The 20,517-nt window shown below is 45.3% G+C and overlaps 1 protein-coding gene across 4 annotated transcripts in view; it reads left to right on the forward strand.

The window, feature by feature from the left end:
- IARS1 (isoleucyl-tRNA synthetase 1) overlaps positions 1–20,517 on the forward strand; it is a 70,876-nt gene that overhangs the window by 25,956 nt on the left and 24,403 nt on the right. For all 4 annotated transcript variants that reach the window (XM_032866475.1, XM_032866476.1, XM_032866473.1 and 1 more), the window contains exons 10-20: positions 2,637–2,732; positions 7,792–7,914; positions 8,592–8,683; positions 9,322–9,420; positions 11,035–11,161; positions 12,321–12,394; positions 12,754–12,948; positions 14,724–14,810; positions 16,826–16,909; positions 17,931–18,075; positions 19,618–19,738. In XM_032866475.1, the coding sequence (XP_032722366.1) occupies positions 2,637–2,732; positions 7,792–7,914; positions 8,592–8,683; positions 9,322–9,420; positions 11,035–11,161; positions 12,321–12,394; positions 12,754–12,948; positions 14,724–14,810; positions 16,826–16,909; positions 17,931–18,075; positions 19,618–19,738 (1,243 nt within the window). The remainder of the gene's footprint in view (positions 1–2,636; positions 2,733–7,791; positions 7,915–8,591; positions 8,684–9,321; positions 9,421–11,034; positions 11,162–12,320; positions 12,395–12,753; positions 12,949–14,723; positions 14,811–16,825; positions 16,910–17,930; positions 18,076–19,617; positions 19,739–20,517) is intronic.

The following is a 20,517-nucleotide window of genomic DNA, read 5'->3' on the forward strand; positions in this document are numbered from 1 at the left end:
ACACAAAGTACAAAGTCCTAGCATGTCTTATACTGTCCTAGAATAGAAAAAGTCAACTTTCCATATTATGAGATTAGCAGAACCATGATACATAAACTTGGAAAAGTTAACATGTGTGTATAAATACCAATTAATTTATAGTCTGAGTATAGATGTGGCACTTCCAAGAATAATTGCCAGGTTGAATGTGGCATATACAAAAATTGCAGCATAGTGTAGAGAAGTAGGAATTTTTACAGAATCACACTCAGTGATCTGTAATGTAGTATGAACTACATTTTAATAGGCTAAAGGAGAAAAGCAGCACCTCAGCAAGTACTGAAAAGCCTTTAATAAAACTCAGCTTCCCTGTGTTTAAGTCTCTTAGAAAACAAGGAATAAAGAAAACTTCCTCACTAAAAAAGAAAAAAAAAATCCACATATTGGTGGGCCAGGCAGGAGTGGTTGCCCACCAGGAAGGCGATGTCCTACGCCTTTTGGCTTTGGGTCACCAGCTCTAGTGGCTCCCCAGCAGGCCTGGAGACATAGGGCAGCTGCCCCATGGCCATCAGCAGCTGTTGCCACACGTGGGCTGGGTGCCTTTAAGGGAGGAGTCTGAGCCCAACCAGAGCAGGCTTCAGGCCACAGCTGTCCTGATGCAGTCCCGGAGCCCGGTTCCCAGAGGGCTGGGAGCAGGAGTGCCAGCGCTGTCCCTGCTCTTTGGGCCTTCTGTGGCCCAGCCTCCTGTCTGCCAGCCCTGGGTGCTGGACCCCACCACCCTGTCACCATAGGACCTGCAGCACTGCCTGGCCCCAGGGCCCCAGGGGACTGACAACAGCCTCGGCAGGTTCCCTGGGTACTCAGGGCAGCAGGTGTCATTTCTGTACCAGTCACCTTTAATTCAGTCTCCTGGAGACTGGGGCGGGCAGTTGAAAATAAACACCTTGTGGCTTTTGCTTTCCACTCTTAGGGAGAAAAATGTTTAAGTAGACCCTCAATCTGTGTTGTTCAAGTGTTAGCTGTAAAGACCTTCCTCCTCCCTGTGCGCCTGCATCAGCTTGCCCCCATACTCCTCTCAAGCTTACTCCGCTTGGCCTGACTACTTCCTAACCACATCCTCTAATGTTGCTTTAAACATCTCCTTTACTGCTTTTCCTCCTTCCCTGCCTTTGTTTTCACTATGTTTTCCTCCTGTTTAAAAAATTCCTTGCCTTTCTTTAAAGTCAGATGTACAACCCACTCTTCAAAGCTGAATTCAGATACCATCTGAAAAAACATTTTTTTGAAATGCCTCTGGTTTCTCCTGAAAAATGTCATTGTTCCATTCTTCTCTTGTACATCTTAACATATTTTACTTTTTTTTTTCTTTTTTTTTTGTCTTCAAACTCTCACTAGGGGCGCCTGGGTGGCTCAGTTGGTTAAAGCATCTGCCTTCAGCTCAGGTCATGATCCCAAGGTCCTGGAATTGAGCCCCTGTCGGACTCCCTGCTAAGCGGGGATTCTGCTTCTCCCTCTCCCTCTACTCCTATGCCACCCCCCGCACTGTTCTTTCTCTTTCCCTTTCTCTCTCCCTTTCTTTCAAATAAATAAAATCTTTGGGGAATAAAAGAAACATAGGAATACTATGTGCCTTTTTCATAAGATCATTGGATTAAATGTGATTAAGTATGAAAATCATTTTTGGAAAAAAAAATCATTTCTGAAAGTACATTTTGCAGAAGCAGAAAGAAAAGAAAGCAAAGGGTCAGTTTAGCTGAATCAGTGTGTGCAAAGAGATAGAGATGAAGGTAGAAGTAGGTCTGCAGCATTTTATGTAGTAACCTGACTTTTTAACAATGTTTCTCTACAGTGTGTGGAGCGCCTTTAACTAGAACTTGTCACTCTGGGCCCCCATTCCAGATTTTTTGTGGTTTGCCTTTGTAGGAGGGCTGACAGGAAGGTGACTGGGAGCAGCACTCCAGAGGTGTGGTGGGTGAGGGGACATATTCTGAGGCTACATGAGAAGCTGCATGCAGGGAGTAAGGGCAGGGCTGGGAGGTTGGAAAGAACTAATTAAGCCCAGTTTTATGACTAAGAAAGTTAGACATTTTCAAGCCTTCAGGTAATTATTTCATTTCTAAGAGAGAGATTATTCATAGAAAAGAGCATATTTCTTCCCAATCTGAATTATTCTGTCCTCTTTCTGAAAAGAATTGTGCATGTGAAGAGTTTTTTCAGGGGCGTTTGACTGGCTCAGTGGTTAGAGTGTGTGTGCCTCTTGGGGTCTGGAATTCGAGCTCCATATTAGGTAAAGAGACTACTTTAAAAAAAAATTTTTTTTTTTTTTAAGGAGACTAGCTTTTTTTTTTTTTTTTTTTTTAAGATTTTATTTATTTATTTGACGGACAGAGATCACAAGTAGGCAGAGACAGAGGAAAGCAGGCTCCCCGCTGAGCAGAGAGCCCAATGCGGGGCTTGATCCCAGGACCCCAAGATCATGACCCGAGCTGAAGGCAGAGGCTTTAACCCACTGAGCCACCCAGGTGCCCCGAGACTAGCTTTATTTAAAATTTAAAAAAAAAAAGTTTTTTTTCAGGTTCTTATCATATGCTGTTACAAAATTGATGAATGACGTGGCAGTGTTTCATTCACTGTGCCTGCTGACTTTTCTGTTCCAGTGCAAGGAGAATGGTGCTTTCACGGTACTTGCTGACAACTACGTGCGGGAGGAGGAGGGCACAGGAGTGGTGCACCAGGCTCCTTACTTCGGTGCTGTGAGTACTAGAAGTCTTGCAATCGTGTCTATGGGAAGGGAGCGTTGTGGCCACTGAGTCGTGTGTGTGTGTGTGTGTGTGTGTGTGAGAGATGCACCTTGTTCTTGGGCACACTGGCCCTACTCTTCAGGCTTACTGCCCCCAAAGATGGTTTATCAAGCTTAAATCTGCAATTTCCTTTAATTCTGAGCTGATCTCTGAAAATGGCGAGCTGAATCCTGGGTGTTGCTGGGCATTTTGTTTCCGTTCATTCATAATTTACTCTCTGTGCACTTTGCTCTTTTCGGTGTGCAGTTCTGTGAGTTCTGAAAAGGGCATCGACTCACATAGGCCCTGTGATCATCAGAGTGCAGTGGGGTGCCACACCTCCAGGGTGCTCTCCAGTAAGTGCCGTGGTGAGAGCAGAACTTGACCTCCTCAAAGCTGTATGGTGTGGCTAATTTTAAATTTTTCCCAGAGTAATTTTTCTAAAAATGCAAACATTTCTAAAAATTTTCTAAAAATGCTGTTGTTGTCATTTGTGTATGAACAAAACACCCACTGGGGACAGAGGCTTGATCGTTCTGTCAGTGGGAGTGAAGTGAGTCTGTCTCCATTCATTTTGCTTTCGCGCTTAACCTCTGCAGAGATTTTTATTATAGGACTCTTCAAATATACACAGATGTAAAGAGGTATTAAAATAAATCCTGGGGACGCCTGGGTGGCTCAGTGGTTTAAGCACCTGCCTTCAGCTCAGGTCATGATCTCAGGGTCCTGGGATCGAGCCCCGCATCGGGCTCTCTGCTCAGCGAGAAGCCTGCTCCCCCCTACCGCCTGTCTCTCTGCCTACTTGTAATCTCTCTCTGTGTCAAATAAATAAATAAAATCTTTAAAAATAATGATAATAAATAAATAAATAAATCCTGATGTTCACAGGGCGCCTGGGTGGCTCAGTGGGTTAAAGCCTCTGCCTTCGGCTCAGGTCATGATCCTGGGATCGAGCCCCTCACCGGGCTCTCTGCTCAGCAGGGGGCCTGCTTCCTCCTCTTTCTCTGCCTGCCTCTCTGCCTACTTGTGATCTCTCTGTCAAATAAATAAATAAAATCTTAAAAAAAAAAAATCCTGATGTTCATGACATCCAGCTGCATTAATTATCAACATTTGGGATGTCCGTTTCTTCTATCTTCTACCTTGTCCTCTTCCCCCACACCTTCTCCGCTTTGGCTTGAGGATTTTGAAACAAATCCTCAACATCCTTTTCTTCATCTGCAGATATTTCCCTACACAACTGTGACTGATATGGCCCTTTATTTTTAATATTGCCACCATCCCACTGTTGTACCCAATAAAGTTAATGCTTCCTTAGTGTCACCTAATACCTGGTCAGTACTCAGTATGATGGAAGCAGTCTTCATAATGCTGTTTACTGGGTTTCAAGAACTAGTCCAGTTTTAGTTATTCATAATAATTTTAGGGTCAACTGGTATGAGTCCTGTACTGATAATAAATAATAAAAAGAAAACTTCTTGGTTTTGAATTGTGGTTTAGGTTTTCCCATTAAAATGTATTTGTCATACATGAAAAAGTGCTCCATATCACTCGGCATCAGGGAAATACAAATCAAAACCACAATGAGATACCACCTCACACCAGTCAGAATGGCTGAAATTAACAAGTCAGGAAATGACAGATGCTGGCGAGGATGTGGAGAAAGGGGAACCCTCCTACACTGTTGGTGGGAATGCAAGCTGGTGCAACCACTCTGGAAAACAGCATGGAGGTTCCTCAAAATGTTGAAAATAGAACTACCCTATGACCCAGCAATTGCACTACTGGGTATTTACCCTAAAGATACAAACGTAGTGATCCAAAAGGGCACGTGCACCCGAATGTTTATAGCAGCGATGTCCAAAATAGCCAAACTATGGAAAGAACCTAGATGTCCATCAACAGATGAGTGGATAAAGATGTGGTATATATACACAGTGGAATACTATGCAGCCATCAAAAGAAATGAAATCTTGTCATTTGTGACAACGTGGATGGAGCTAGAGGGTATCATGCTTAGCGAAGTAAGTCAATCGGAGAAAGACAACTATCATATATGATCTCCCTGATATGAGGAAGTGGAGATGCAACATGGGGGGTTAAGGGGGTAGGAGAAGAATAAATGAAACAAGATGGGATTGGGAGGAAGACAAACCATAAGTGACTCATAGTCTCACAAAACAAGCAGCGTTGCTGGGGGGAGGGGGGTTGTGAGAGGGGTGGGGTTATGGACATTGGGGAGGGTATGTGCTGGGGTGAGTGCGTGAAGTATGTAAACCTGGCGATTCACAGACCTGTACCCCTGGGGATAAAAATATATGTTTATAAAAAATAAAAATAAAAAATAAATTAAAAACAAAAGTCAAAAAATGTATTTGTCATAAACTAGGTATGTTTGGGTTTTTTGTTTGTTTTTTTAGGTGCCACATAAGAATGAAATCATATGTTATTTGTCTTTGTCTGATTTATTTCACTTAGCATAATACCCTCTGGTTCCATCTGTGTTGTCAGGAATGGTAAGATCTCATTCTTTAATGGCTGAGTGAGACTCCATGGTAGGCATCACATCTTCTCTGTCCTCTCATCTCCTGGACATGTGAGTGGCTTCCATATCATGGCTCTTGTAAATAATGCTGCAGTAAACACAGGGACACATATATATTTTTGAATTAGTGTTTTCATTTTCTTCGGGTGACTAGCCAGGCCTGGATTTGTTGAGCCATATGATGCTTCTATTTCTAATTTTTGAGGAATCTCCATACTGTTTTCTAAAGAGATTGCACCAATTTACATTCCCACTGACAGTGCACAATGGTCCCTTTTTCTCCACATCTTCGCCAGCACTTTTTGTTTCTTGTATTTTTGATTCTAGCCTACCTGACAGGTGTGAGTTGATACTCATTTAGATTTGCGTTTCCCTGATGAGTGATGTTGGGTATATTTTCACATCTCAGTTAACATTGCTGTCTTCTTTGAAAAAATGTCTCTTACGGTCCTCTGCCCATTTTTTAGTAGGACTGTTTGCTTTTTGGTGTTGAGTTGTGTAAGTTCTTTATATATTTTGGATATTTACCCTTTATCAGATAGGTCATTTGCAGATATCTCCCTCCATTCAGTAGGTTGCCTTCTATTTTGTTGATGATTTCCTTCGCTGTGCAGAGGTTTTTAATTGTGGTATAGTCTTGTAGTTTATTTTAATTTTGAATCCCCTCCCTGGGGAGACATAGCCATATATATGCTGTGGCCGCTGTTCAAGAGATTACTCTCTCTGTTTTCTTTTAGGAGTTTTATGGTTTCAGGTCTCCCATTTAGGTCTTTCATCCATTCTGACTTTATTTTTGTGTGTGGTATAAGATAGAGGTCCAGTTTCAGTCTTTTGCATGTAGCTGTCCAGTTTTTCCAACATTGCTTATTAAAGAGACTGTCTTTTCCCCATTGTATATTCTTTCCCGCTTTGTAGTAGTTTAACTGACCAGATAAGCATGGGTTTATTTCTGGGCTCTCTATTCTGTTCCAGTCTTGACTGCTATAACTTTGTAGGATACCTTGAAATCTAGGATTGTGATACCTCCAGCTTTGTTCTTTTTTTTTTTTTTTTTTAAGATTTTTTTTTATTATTTTGACAGACAGATCAGAAGCAGGCAGAGAGGCAGGCAGAGAGAGAGGGAGGAAGCAGGCTCCCTGTTGAGCAGAGAGCCCGATGTGGGGCTTGATCCCAGGACCCTGAGATCATGACCTGAGCCGAAGGCAGAGGCTTAACCCACTGAGCCACCCAGTCACCCTCTAGCTTTGTTCTTAAGATTGCTTCGGGCATTCGGAATCTTTCATGGTTCAAGCAAATTTTAGTATTATTTGTTCTAGTTCTATGAAAAGTGCTGTTGGCTTTTTGATAGGGATTGCATGAACTCTGTCCATTGTTTTGGGTAGTATGGACATTTTAAGAATTTCATTCTTTCAGTCCATGAGCATGGAATGTCTTTCCATTTCTTTGTCATCTTCAATTTCTTTTATCAATATTTTACAGTTTTCAGAGTACAGGTCTTTACTTCCTTGGTTAAGTTTATTCTTAGGTATTTTGTTACTTTTGGTGCAATTGTAAATAGGATTGTTTCCTTAATTTCTCTTTCTGCTATTCCGTTATTAGTATATAGAAACACATCAGATTTCTGTATGTTGATTTTGCATCCTGCAAAATCTGATTTTGCTGATTTTATTTGTTCTAATAGTTTCCTGGTGGAGTTTTTAGAGTTTTCTATATATAGTCATCATGTCATCGGCCAAGTGGCAGCCCAGCTTTTTCCTTACCAGAATGGATGTCTCATTTGTTTTTGTTGTCTGACTACTCTGGCTAGAACTTCTGGTACTATGTTGACTAAAAGTGGTGAGAATGGACATCCTTGTCTTGTTCCTGGCTATGGAGTAAAAGCTGTCAATTTTTTTCACCATTTAGTGTGGTGTTAGCTATGGGTTTTTCATATATGGCTTCAATTATGTTGAGGTATGTTCCCTCTGAACCCACTTTGTTGAGTTTTTTTCACAAGTGGGTGTTGAATTTTGTCCAGTGCTTTTCTGCATCTATTGAGAGGATCATAGAGTTTTTACCCTTCGTTTTGTTAATGTGATATAGCACGTTGATTGATTTGTGGATACTGAACCATCCTTACATGCCCAGAGTGAATCCTACTTGATCGTGGTTAATGATTTCTTTTACTGTAGTGTCGAGTGGAGTTTGTTGGGTATTTTTGTGTCTGTGTTCATGAGGGATACATGTGTGTCATCTTCCTCCTTCTTTAGTGGGTACCGTCCTGTATGCAGGGGTGTGTGCAGTAACGGCTGGGAAGAGGATGTAATCCCTGTCCAGCTACAAGGCTCTGGGATTCTCTAAATGGTCCTGAGTTAACTTCAGCTGAGAAGATAATTAAAGCCCATTGCACTTAGGTGTCAGAATACTGAAGCGTTCTCTTGTAAATCTGTCACCTCCCACACTCCTATCTGGTACACACTCAACCTCTTTCGTTCCCCTTGTCCCCAGGACGACTACCGGGTCTGTATGGACTTCAACATCATTCAGAAAGACTCTCCTCCCGTTTGCCCTGTGGATGCTTCAGGCTGTTTCACGGCAGAAGTGACGGATTTCACAGGACAGTATGTGAAGGTCTGTGTCTCTGTGACAGAGAAAGGTGTGGGTTTCATCACACTTCTTTCTTTAAGCAGCTTTTTATTAAATAGCTTCCATATCTGGATTTTTTTTCCAGGAAGTTGGTTTGGTTTGGTTTCAGCACAAACCAGAAAAAGATAGATATTAGCAGCCACGTTCTAAGGGTCTAGTATCTTCAGAGGAAGCATGCTAGTTTTCCAGGCAGGAGTCCTTTGAACTGAGCATTGACTGGTAACTCCTAAAGCAGTGCTGAGGCTTCAGGGCCGTTGTCGCTGGCGGAACACTTCACTACCTCACGTGGTCTGGAAGTGCTCAGTAAGATACCTAAGGTTAGACTGTGCCTCAGTTGTGGACAGAGTGTATTTTACAATACATGTGGGTTTTTTTTGTTTTTGTTTTTGTTTTTTTGACAGAGAGAGAGAGATACAGTGAGAGAGGGAATACAAGCAGGGGGAGTGGGCAGGGCGCCTGATGCGGGGCTTGATATCAGGACCCTGGGATCATGACCTGAGCTGAAGGCGGCCACTTCATGACTGAGCCACCCAGGCACCCTTACATGTGTTATTTTTGCCTATTAGATATTAAAATACCAGATTGCAGTGATATACGTAATTCTTGGGTGTTACCAAGTATTGCAGGATATTTTAGTGGCTAGATTTTTATTTTTTAAACAGGATGCTGACAAAAACATCATCAGGACTCTGAAGGAGAAAGGCCGACTTCTTGTCTCCAGCACCTTCACTCACAGTTACCCCTTCTGCTGGAGGTGAGAAAAAGTGAAGACTTCCAGCTCGAGCTTCTAGCCTGTGGGGGCCATGTAGCATGTGTGCCCGTTCCACAGTCTGCGGTCCCCCTCTCATTTGTAAGCTTTACAGTTAGTGTGGGGAAACTGCCCTCTTGAATTCCATTCCTCTCGTATAGTTCCTCTTTTCCTCCGCACTTGTCTGAGAAATACCGACATGTACAGATGTTTTGTGTCAGGGCCACATTTCTTTAAAATGAGACATATCTCTAAAATTTCCCAGTGGAACTTGGGGAGAGATAGAGGATGACACAAGTTAGAATACAAGATCGTGCTGTGAAGATGTGCATGGAATTGGAATTGTTCAGTGCCATCAAGTCTGTTCCCACATTGCCTCTTTGCTGAAGCTGCTGTCATTTCTTAGACAGCTGTCACACACCAGCAGAACCATATTTTTTTTCTTGTTCTTTAAAGCTTTTACCTTCAGGACCAAGGACAAGGCATTAATGTTTGTTAAAAAAAAAAAAAAAGAAAGAAAAGGAGTTTTAGCAGAAGGCCAAGTAGATGGGGGTGATGTCAGTAAGAGACTAAAAGTTGCTCTCACCGTGGGTGCCTTGATACCTCGGTCTGACCAGCCACGTGTTGCATTTTTGCTTCCCCAGGTCAGACACTCCCCTGATTTACAAAGCCGTGCCCAGCTGGTTCGTGCGGGTGGAGCACATGGTGGACCAGCTCCGGCGGAACAACGACCTGTGTTACTGGTGAGCAGGCCCGAGTGTCCTCACAGGGTGCTGTGTCATGTGCTCACACTTCTCCCAGATTGTAATAATTCTGATAGCTCTCTTTTAGTCTGTGTTTTCAGGACCACAGATTAATTTAAATAATATTAAAGGAAGTCGCATCCTTCCTAAGATAAGGCAAATGGAGAGAGCATTTTGCCTTTCTGTTAGCCTTAGATAATAGTCATTTTCAGGATAAATGTTTATTTTTGACTCTACCTACAGAGCTATATGTGCTTCCTGCTTTTGATGCGTACTGAGTTCGTAGACCGTGCCAGTGAGCACTGGTGGGACGGAAGCCTTGCTCAGCTAGTATGTGACCTGCAAGGAGGTGTTACTGCAGCCTGTAAGGCTGAATAAAGTCGGGCTGAATCTGTGCATTATGGAACACTGTTTTTCACCAAGCTCTGAGGGCGATCTCTATTTCTTACTTCCACAAGAACCCAACCTGACTTAAAAACTGCATTTCATTTTGGAAGAATGGGGAGAATCTCAGGGTAGTAAAAGGAAAGGATTATGAACTACTATGAACTATAGCTTTGAGAGAGAGAGAGAGAGCATGTGCACACATGAGCAGGGGGTGGGGAGGAAAAAAGGGAGGAGAGAAAGAATCTTAAGGAGACTCCACACTGAGCACGGCTTAATGTCACAACCTGAGATCATGACTTGAGCTGACACTCAACCAGCTGAGCCACACAGGTGCCCCATGAACAAGCTTTTTGTACTTTCTAGCAAATTGACCCTGATTTCTCCAAAAGAAAGCAGTTTTTCATTTTTATTCCTAGGAAGCTCTTCAGTTGCCCTACTGTGTGAAGTGCTGGGTATGGGCTGTTGGGCTGTGGCCTCATGAGGGTGCAGACCTATAAACCGACCTTTGTAATACCAGGCGCAACTGGGGTGCTTGAGAACAGGATGTGTGGGGCCAGGGGTGCCCTAACCAGCCTACTGCTTAGGAAGATTTCCTGCCGAGCTGGACTTCAGGGTATAAGGAGCCATGGGATTGACTAAGCTTGGTGGGGAGAGGAGAGGAGGGGAGGCTGCAGGGTGAAGGTTATCATGATGGAGGGATGGCGTAGGCTGAGGCGGTTAGGTGAGAAGCTGTATTCTAAGGAATTACCTCATTGCCAGAGCTTAGAGTGCAATGGCAGGAGACACCCCACCATGAGCCTCAGGAGGTGGCTCCGGATCAGCCATCCATAGCCCAGCCTGTTGTGTGGGTGCTGGGAGCCCATGCTAATGAGTGTCGGTAACAGCAGTATCGTGTGGACGCCCCGAAGACTAGGTCGGAGTGAGGCCAGGGTGGTTGGCATCACGGTGACTGGTCGAGGGCTGCTGCCATCCCCGAGCTGGGGGCAGTGCAGGGAAGCACGTGCGCTGTGGGGTTCCTGTTACAGAGCATCTCCGGGGTGAATTCATGATAGGTGCAGCACCGTGAGTGTCCTGTGCTGTCCACACAGAGCACGTCCTCCTAGGAGTGAGCGTAGCATCTCTAGGGCAGCAGGTCCACAGAGCTTTTGCAAAGATTTATGCAGATCTGATTTACAGATTTGCTTACTGATGTTCTCAGGCGTTGACTGTCTGACCTGTTTATTGTAGGGTCCCAGAGTTTGTGCGAGAAAAGCGATTTGGAAATTGGCTGAAAGATGCACGTGACTGGGCGATTTCCAGAAACAGATACTGGGGTACCCCCATCCCCCTGTGGGTCAGCGATGACTTTGAGGAGGTGAGACGGGGCCTTGTGTTCTCACGTTGATTTTTGCTGAAGCACTTCATTTGTACATCTGGATGTAGTTTCTTTTTTCTTTGCCCCTTTCTTATTTCATCCGTTTTTCTTTATTCCTTCCTAGAATAATATAAATAAGAATTTGGGAGGTTTTTTAAAATTTATTTTTACTTTACTTTTATTAAATACAATTTTTTAAATCTCCCTCTGTGTAAAAGTAAAGAAGGCAATTTGTATTTTTCTTAGGGAATCCACATGTGTGTGTAAATACGTATATAGGTCTATGGATGTACCCCCACGTGCTGGACAGAAGCCACCATGGGGGTACATCCATAGACCCATATATGTATTTATACACACAATCACCTGGTTTTATAAATTCAAGGTTGGCAATGCTTTGGTAATGTTTTTTAAGCCTTCCCTTTTAACTGCTATGAGGGGGGATTTCACATGCCATGACTTGATGTAGGTCTGGACTCTCAGGCCTGATCATCAGTTACTCACAAGGAGAGAAAAGGGGTGAGCAATAGAAGAAAGACAATTCAGCAGGCCTCCTAGGACTGAACTAGAAGGGCTGAGGATGTGGCGTTCCCTAGGTAGCAGACACCTGGGCGAGAACCCACAGCAGTTCCTGCTGGGGCCACCCCACAGTGTGGGACCCTGTCAGGGCCTCAGCTGAGCTGAGGGCAGCCTCCTTGTCTGGACGTAGCCCTACATGATATCTTGTGATCTCATTGGTTTGATCTGGTCCACGCACAGTAATTTAGTTCTAACTTCAACTTAGAAAGATTCCTGATCAAGGAGTCAAATTCAAATGTCAGGAAGAAACTGAGATGCCTCAGAGTCACAGTGTAGGCATTTCACTTACACTGATTACACTGGGCAGAGATCTGGACCTAGTAAGCCCTCAGCAGGGGCATGTTGAGATGATGCTGTTAGGTCCTCTCCACGTAGGGACTCCTGAGACAGTGGTAGGTGGCAGAGGGATGGAGCCCACTCACCTCTTCAGTGACCTGCAGCCTTTCGTGAGTGTAAGCCACGTTAGTGACAACTGTCCTGAAGAACAGAGGTTTCTAAAACTAAGTGTGAATGCTGCGTAAATTAAAGCTGTGTGATTTTTGCTCTGAGGTTCTCTTGGTTTTTAACTTTGCTTTGACAGGTAGTATGCATTGGATCGATGGCAGAACTTGAAGAGCTGTCGGGGGCAAAGATCTCTGATCTTCACAGAGAGAGGTAGTTTCTGAATGTTGATTCGGTTTCGTTGTGTCATTCAGAGAGCATCGACATGGCCTCTGAAGCAGATTACGGAGCTGCGTGTAGAAATCAAATACTGGTTTACTGAATTACGTCATTGATGACTCATGCCATGTTGAGGAAGGGTGGCCTCTGTCTTTGATTTGGATGTGGGCGACTTTGGTAAAAAGCCCCGTATTGAGCCCCCCCGGTGCCTCTAAAGGCCTGTGATAACTACCAGTATTTCTGCTTGCAAAGGAGTATGAAATCTCATCAGGGTGTTGTGTTTCCTTTTGGCAATTAAACCGCAAGTCCTTTTGTGGTTGAAATTAATAGACGTGGCTTGGCTTGTTTCTTAGCATTGATCATCTGACCATCCCTTCCCGCTGTGGGAAGGGAGTGTTGCGTCGCATCTCTGAAGTGTTTGACTGCTGGTTCGAGAGCGGCAGCATGCCCTACGCTCAAGTTCATTATCCGTTTGAAAACAAGAGGGAGTTTGATGATGCATTTCCTGCAGACTTCATTGCTGAAGGCATTGACCAGACCAGAGGATGGTATGTTCTTGTTTCGGTCATTTTACTGATCTGATTTGATTTCACAGATATTTTACTGAGCACCTAGTGTTTATCAGCTGGGTGCTGGAGAGGTTGTGTCAAACGAGACAGGCTCTGCTCCTGCCCTCTGCCCCCTCACCACCAAGTATACTAGTAAAGTATCTTTTGAGTTGGGATCTTTTACTACAGTAAACCTGTGATTTTAGAGTTTAAAGTATTTCAAAGACATTTTGGAGTAGATAGATTTGTTATACTTGAAGATTAAGTGACACAAAACAATATATGTTCTCAGCTTGTTCATTTTTTTTTAAAGATTTTATTTATTTATTTGACAGACAGAGATCACAAGTAGGCAGAGAGGCAGGCAGAGAGAGAGGGGGAAGCAGACTCCCTGCTGAGCAGAGAGCCCGATGCGGGGCTTGATCCAGGACCCTGGGATCATGACCTGAGCCAAAGGCAGAGGCTTTAACCCACTGAGCCACTCAGGCGCCCCTCAGCTTGTTCATTTTAAATCATTGACTCAAATGTTTAATGAGTACTTTAATGAGTACATGCAAGATAATGGCTTGGGTGCTACAAATTTAAAGGTTGATTGGAAATGTGCTCAGATGTTAAGGCTACTTTATACAATTAACAGTCTAAAAATCCAGACTGGGGGAAAAAGACAAACCACGGTGGGGGGTGATTTTGGCATTGGTTTTATCTGGTACCTGTTAAAAGCAATGTCATCATCTTCTGAAGTAGAGGAAGGTACAGTACCTTCTTCTTGATTCTCCTTTAATTAGTGGTGATGTTGCAGAAATGTTTAAGGAAAGTAGGTATCATTGCTTTGACACTTTTGTAGTAGATACGACAAGTTGATTGAATTCCATCCTTAATGTTCCAGAAGGTGCTCTTTTTAGCATCCAATCCATTTCTCTTTAGGCACAGGTCCAATACCTTTCTTAGGGAAGACACCTTGCCAGTAAGTCGTTTGAAGCCTGGTGATGTCTGTCAGCATCTAAGAGCCCTCACGTGGGTCCGTAGGCGCTCGCTGCCTCCCTCCCTTTCCCTCATACTTGGGCTGCCTGTCCTAGCAACCAAGTCCTCCTGACCTGCCTTCAGAGGAAGGGATATCAGTCCATGTCCCGTCATGTTCTGGGAGTGTAGAGTCTGCCTAGAGATGACACCAGAGCATCACTTACTGGGGCGGCTGCAGGAAGGTGGTAGAGTTTAGGAGCAAGCTAGCCAGCAACTCAGCAGCCTATGTGACAGCTGGCAGAGCAAAGACATCACCTGTGTTCCTACAGTCTCTGCCTTCTGACTTCTGGGTGAGAATGTCTGTGTCTTTTGTCATCAGACTGTCCCATGTGACCTTGTGCTAAGGCCACACACGTCTCTGGATTTGCAGCCTGACATGTCTGGAGGTCCTGATAGGAAGGCCGGCACTGTCACCCTTCTGCCTTGTGGCTGCCAGCTGTCTCCCCCGAGGAGGTCAACAGTACTGTCCTCAGCGGCTGGGGGTCAGTACTCGGTCCAGGTCTTTGTTAGCCATAAATCACATTTTATGTTTTCTAAACTGATTGGTTTTGCGGTCGGTCCTCTGTGATTTTTTTAGCACACCCCAAATGAGTCTAATGTCTTACTGGATTAAGAACCTTTGCTGTAAGTGATTTTTAAGAGGTGTAACTTACAGTAGAAATTCAGTCCAATAAATAAGCACAGATTTTTTTCCCCTATGCTTAGATTCCTTTTCTGTTGTTGCTGAGCTGTCTTCTTCTTGGGTTTTTTTCCAGGTTTTACACCCTGCTGGTGCTGGCCACTGCTCTTTTTGGACAGCCGCCTTTCAGGAACGTGATTGTGAATGGGCTCGTCCTGGCAAGGCAGGTGCACATCCTTGTGTTGTGACTAGCCCCGGTCCCTGGCCCCCTTTGCTCTGGCAGCCATAGTCCGGGTGGATGTAGCCATTCTTTGTGAATACAGGAACTTAGGGTCACCCCAGCTTTATTCCTGCTCTCCTCCTTCCCTCTGCTGTTAACACTTCTCATTGCTCTTCCTTTCCATCCCACCCATCCTGCTCACTTCTCGTCTCCAGTGTGCGTCTGCACATACCCTCTACCCCAGGGAGAAGGGCAAGATGGGGAGCTGGGGGCGGGGGAGGCGTGTGTCCTGTGATGCTGCTGGCGATGGAACATCTGTCGTGGGGGATTGGATCAGGTGCATGTGCCTGTAGCACTGGTTTCATGTGCACCCGGCCCTTTAATGATGATTGTTGTTAACCGCTGTTTAATATGAAGAAGCTGGGGGTTCTAGAGTTTCCAGGATCATAGGGGATTTTTTTTTTTTTCTGTTGCCTATAGTTATAACAGAAAAAACACAAATCAATAAAACTAAGAAAAAACATGTATGCAGATACCCTGCCTCCTATCCTGTCTGAGGGAGGACGGCCCCTGATAACCATGTTGTGAACATTATATGTCTTCTCTCATCCAAGCCCCAGAACTGTTTGAGATGGGTACTTTCCTTTTTTCTTTTTTAAAATTTTAAGATTTTAATTTGAGAGAGAGAACATGAGCAGGGGGAGCAGCAGGCAGAGGGAGAGGGAGAAGCAGGCTCCCCACCGAGCAGGGAGCCAGATATGGGGCTCAATCCCAGGACCCTGGGATCATGACCTGAACTAAAGGCACACACTTAACTCACTGAGCCACCCAGGTGAGTCCTTTCCTTATCTCAGTTTGACACTTGAGGAATTTGAGGTATAAAAAAATTAAGCAACTTGCTCAAAGTCACACAGCAAATGATGGTAACTTCGTGTTTTATACCCAAGGAAGCTGGCTCGACAGTCTGCTTTTTTGGTTTTTGGTTTGTTTGTTTGTTTTTAAGATTTTATTTATTTATTTGGCAGAAAGAGATCACAAGTTGGCAGAGAGGCAGGCAGAGAGAGAGGAGGAAGCAGGCTCCCCGCGGAGCAGAGAGCCCGATGTGGGGCTTGATCCCAGGACCCTGGGATCATGACCTGAGCCGAAGTCAGAGGCTTTAATCCACTGAGCCACCCAGGCACCCCATTGTTTTGTTTTGTTTTGTTTAATTGAAAATTTTGTTGAATTGTAGATTTGCATGCAGTTGTGAAATAGTAGCAGAGAGCCCTTATGCGCTTGCCCAGTTGCCCCCAAACATCACCACAGCCAGCTGCTGATATGGCCCCTGTTCTCCTCAGACTCTGCACTTTATGTATACTTGTGTGCTGCTGTGTGCAGTTGCACACACACACCACACGTGTAGGTCCCTGTCCACCAGCACAGTCAAGGTGCTTGGCTCTTTCAACAACCCAGGACCCCTCCGTTCTTCTGTAATCCCCCTTCCTTCCATGCTCAGCCCCAGCCCCTGACCACCACTCATCTCTCCCCATCTCTGTGAACTCTGTCATTTCAAGTACGTAACGTGAATGGAATCACACCACTTATGACCTTAGAGACTGACTTTTCCCCTCAGTGGGATCCTGGAGATCTCCCAGGATGGGTGTGTCCTCAGTCCCTTCCTCCAGATGGCTGAGCAGTGCCCCGTGGTGCAGGTGACCACCGCTGCGCCCCTCAGCTGGGGAAGGACATGGGGTTATTTCCAGTGGCCTCTGACTGTGAATAGAGCTGGGAGCTTCCATTACAGGTTTTTGCATCAATACAGGTTTCCAATTCTCTGGAATAAATGCTGAGCCCATGTTCTTAGCTTATCCACTGACTTCACTGCGGAATTCAGAAAGAAGCTCACAGGTGTTAATAGCCACTTGTGCCCTTATCCCACTTGCATTTCTGTCTTCCATTTTGCAGGTAACCTGTCACTATTGTAAAGATAAGCTGTGATGGTGACTTACTTAATTGGCATCTCCCTTTTGTTTTTCAAGTGATGGTCAAAAAATGAGCAAACGAAAAAAGAATTATCCGGATCCACTTTCAATCATCCATAAATATGGTGCCGACGCCCTCAGGTACAAGCCAGTGCTCTGCCCTGTGCATAATGTCCTTTTTATGTAAGCTTCGCTTGTTCTGTTAATCATGTTCCTTTGATTTAGTTCATAATTAGCTATTTCATACTTTTTATCTCTGTTACGGGGACAGTTAAATCGGTGTGGTGTTGGCTTCAAACCCTCAAGGCAGTTTCTCTATATCTCAGAAACAAGAGGTTTTAAGGACCAGGATCTGTGTTGCCCCCAGGCTGGCCGCTGGGGTTTCAGCCTCACTCCCTTGCCTGGCTCTTCATCTCGTTGGCCATTTATTTCTTTTCTGTGCTTACAGCTTGGAAGAGCCATCTGAGGATTATTTATGCTAGGGCAAATGAAAATGCATACTGAAGAGCTTTGAGAGAAATGTGAACCACTGCTTGAAATGTTAGTCCTTGTCATGCCCATTAAGTGTCGGGGTCAAAAGGAGCCACGGTGGTCACATCCTGCATCCTCCTGCTGCAGCCATGGAGACCACACCCAGGGGCTGAACCTAGGAACAGTTAAGGGGGAGTCCTACCCCCCAGTTAGTGGTTAGCCTGCCCCTCGGCACTGCTGACAACGAAGCCAGATCATTCTCTGCTATGGGGACTGTCCTGAGCATGTTTAGTGACGTCCCTGGCCTCTTCCCTCTGGGAACCCCTGTGTGCTGGCAGAGCACTTGCGGCGGATCCTTTTGTGAACTCCAGTGCCTGTGCAGGGTGTCCGGGGAGGAGGCCCCGCTGCCCAAGGCCCACACCAACACTGGCACAGGGCGTGCTTCTAGGTTGGTCAAGTGCCATATTTTGGTCTGGGGTTATGTCTCCCCTTTGTTATTTGCTAGGTCTCTTGCACAAAGAGCTTTGTCAGTTTTAAATTAACCTAAGAAGAGTATTCTTAGGTCTTTTGTTATATCTCTTAATTCTTGCCTTTTGTATAAAAAATGATGTTTGCAGTGTCAACATGTCTAGTAGGAATACTTGTATTAATTTGTATATTCCTTTTCCATGTAACATTCCTCCTCACCCAGACTGTATCTGATCAACTCCCCTGTGGTGAGAGCAGAAAACCTTCGATTTAAGGAGGAGGGTGTGCGTGATGTCTTGAAGGATGTGCTGCTCCCTTGGTACAACGCCTACCGCTTCTTCATCCAGAACGTCCTGAGGCTGCAGAAGGTGTGGGATGGGGGCCCGGCAGGCTGGGTTGGGTTGGGTCTGTTCCAGAGCGTGGGTGGTGCTGCCAGCAGTCCCTGTGGGTGGGACTCAGGGCCATTGCTTGGGGGCGGTTGGTGAAGGTGCTGGGCGGGCTCCGCTGGCCTCAGGAGACACTGGGGCCTCCCCTGCAGGAGAGCTGCCTAGGAGGTGCTTCCACTCCCCTGTTGCCCTCCCCTCATGGAACCAAGGCTGGTGGCGGTGGGGGTGAAGAGCCCACCACTGCCAGGGAGGGGACACCTGGTAAAGGCCGCTGCAGGCAGTGCTCAGTGAGACATCGAGGTCCAGACTCTGGAAGTGAGAGACTTTCCACTGGGCCGTTAGAGGGGGAAGGAGGATGGCACATGTGGAAGTGCCTGATGGCCAGGGAGGCACCATCTGAAAACCCATGTGCCTGGCTATGCTCTCAGGGCTCCGTTTGGGGTCAGACTCCAATACCCCTCATCTTTTATGTCCAACAACTTGCAGTAGAATCACTGTGTACATTACTGTTGACTAATCGTACAGTGTTGATGCTTTCTGGAAATGGGCTGGAGGCGTGAGCTGTGCGTGTGCCCTCGGGCAGGCTGGCTGTTCCCATGTTGCCACCTCTGGCTCGTCTCCCATGTGGGCTTCTCCCTGTGAGCTGAGGAAGGCAGGCACTCTCCCCAGGCCTCTGCTGCTGTGGGACACCAGAGCACCACGGGCCACCTGGGCTTGGCCGTCAGACGCCAGCTCTACCATCAGGCTCTCAGATCAGGGCCAGAGTCAGCACAGCCATTGCCCCGCCACGCTGCTGCATGAGGGGGGACAGGTGGAGTGGACCTTCAGCACAAGGACAGTTTTGCAAAGGGAAGAGGAGGGGGACAGAGCATTCTAGTTAAAATGGACATTTTAAGCAGAGATGTTAGTTCCTAATGCTCATGTTTGGTCTATAGACAATCGTCCAGCCCTAGCCAGCTCTACTAGCTTTCCTTCATTGGGTTTGAAGTAACTAAATCCTACACTTACAAGATTTTGGAATATTTCTCAATTCATAATCATTTTTGGTACAAAGGAATAATTTTTTCCTAAATTCTGTTCAGAGTAGTCAAAAATGTAATTCATTAACTGAGTACTTTATATCCCAAGTTTAGAGCTTATTTGGAAAATACTGCTGAGAATCAGTAATTTAAATTGCCACTTGGTCTGGAGTTTTATGGATTGCTGTTGTGGGCCACTTTAGTTTAAGTGGGTTTTTTGTCTGTTTGTTTTTAGATTTTATTTATTTATTTGACAGAGAGAGATACAGCGAGAGAGGAAACACAAGCAGGGTGAGTGGGAAAGGAAGAAGTAGGCTCCTTGCTGAGCAGGGAGCCCAGTGTGGGGCTCGATCCCAGGACCCTGAGATCATGACCTGAGCTGAAGGCAGGTGCTTAATGACTGAGCCACCCAGGCGCCCTACAGTTTAAGTGGTTTAAAGAGTTTGTTTCTATACAGTAATTTTCCCTAAGCATGCTGAATGTTTTAGTACTTGTCATTTCGCAGGAGGAAGAAACGGAATTCCTCTACAACGAGAACACAGTTAAAGAAAGTGCCAACGTCACAGACCGGTGGGTCCTGTCTTTCATGCAGTCGCTGGTTGGGTTCTTCGAGACTGAAATGGCAGGTAAATGGAAATGGAAATAAGAGTTCTTTTTCTGATTATCCTTTTGATACTTAACTGTGTTTTTTTAGAAACACACAGGGAGTTTTATAAACATTTTGAGAGACATGGAACACTAGATAAATCCTTGTTTCTTTAAACCCCTCAAATATGATTTTGTTAAGACTTGTAGAATCATGCTGCTCAGAGGCCTGGGGGTCAGCTCAGCCTCACCCCACCGGCCACAGACACCACGCGGCCTTCCACGGTTCAAACCCACCTCCACCACCTGTTCCCTCTGATGGGCGCTGCCCAAATTCCTCAGGCCTCGGTTTCTTTCTCTGAAAAGTTCCTGGTGATGGTGTTACAAGGCTCAGACAGAGATTGTGTGCAGAGAGTAGCTGGCAGACAGGAGATGCTCAAGGAGTGCATGTTTAGAAAAGTAGTAGTCCATGTTTAGAAAAATAAGGAAATACAGAAAAATAGTAATAAGATGGATGTTTTCCCCATATTTGTTACCTGTAACAACGAGTTGTGTCTTGGACACAGGTTGGAGACATAGGATATGTTGGTTTCCTCGAGGTTGGAGACAGAACAAACTAAGTCTGGGGGGATTTCCAGAAGCTACTGAAGTAGGATACCTGACATTGGTCCGACAAAGTTGGTGGGCAGATGTCCCCTGTCAAGGTTAACCATCCTGCCCCAGGTGGTGCAGTAGTGCAGGCACATGGCCTTCCTGGAATCTTGGTGCCTCAGCCCTTGGCACAAGAGGATGTCGAGTCCAGGAATTCCCACAGGCTGCC

Source organism: Lontra canadensis, unplaced genomic scaffold, assembly GCF_010015895.1.
Source record: "Lontra canadensis isolate GAN:19392208 unplaced genomic scaffold, GSC_riverotter_1.0 scaffold31, whole genome shotgun sequence".
Taxonomy (NCBI): Eukaryota; Metazoa; Chordata; class Mammalia; order Carnivora; family Mustelidae; genus Lontra; species Lontra canadensis.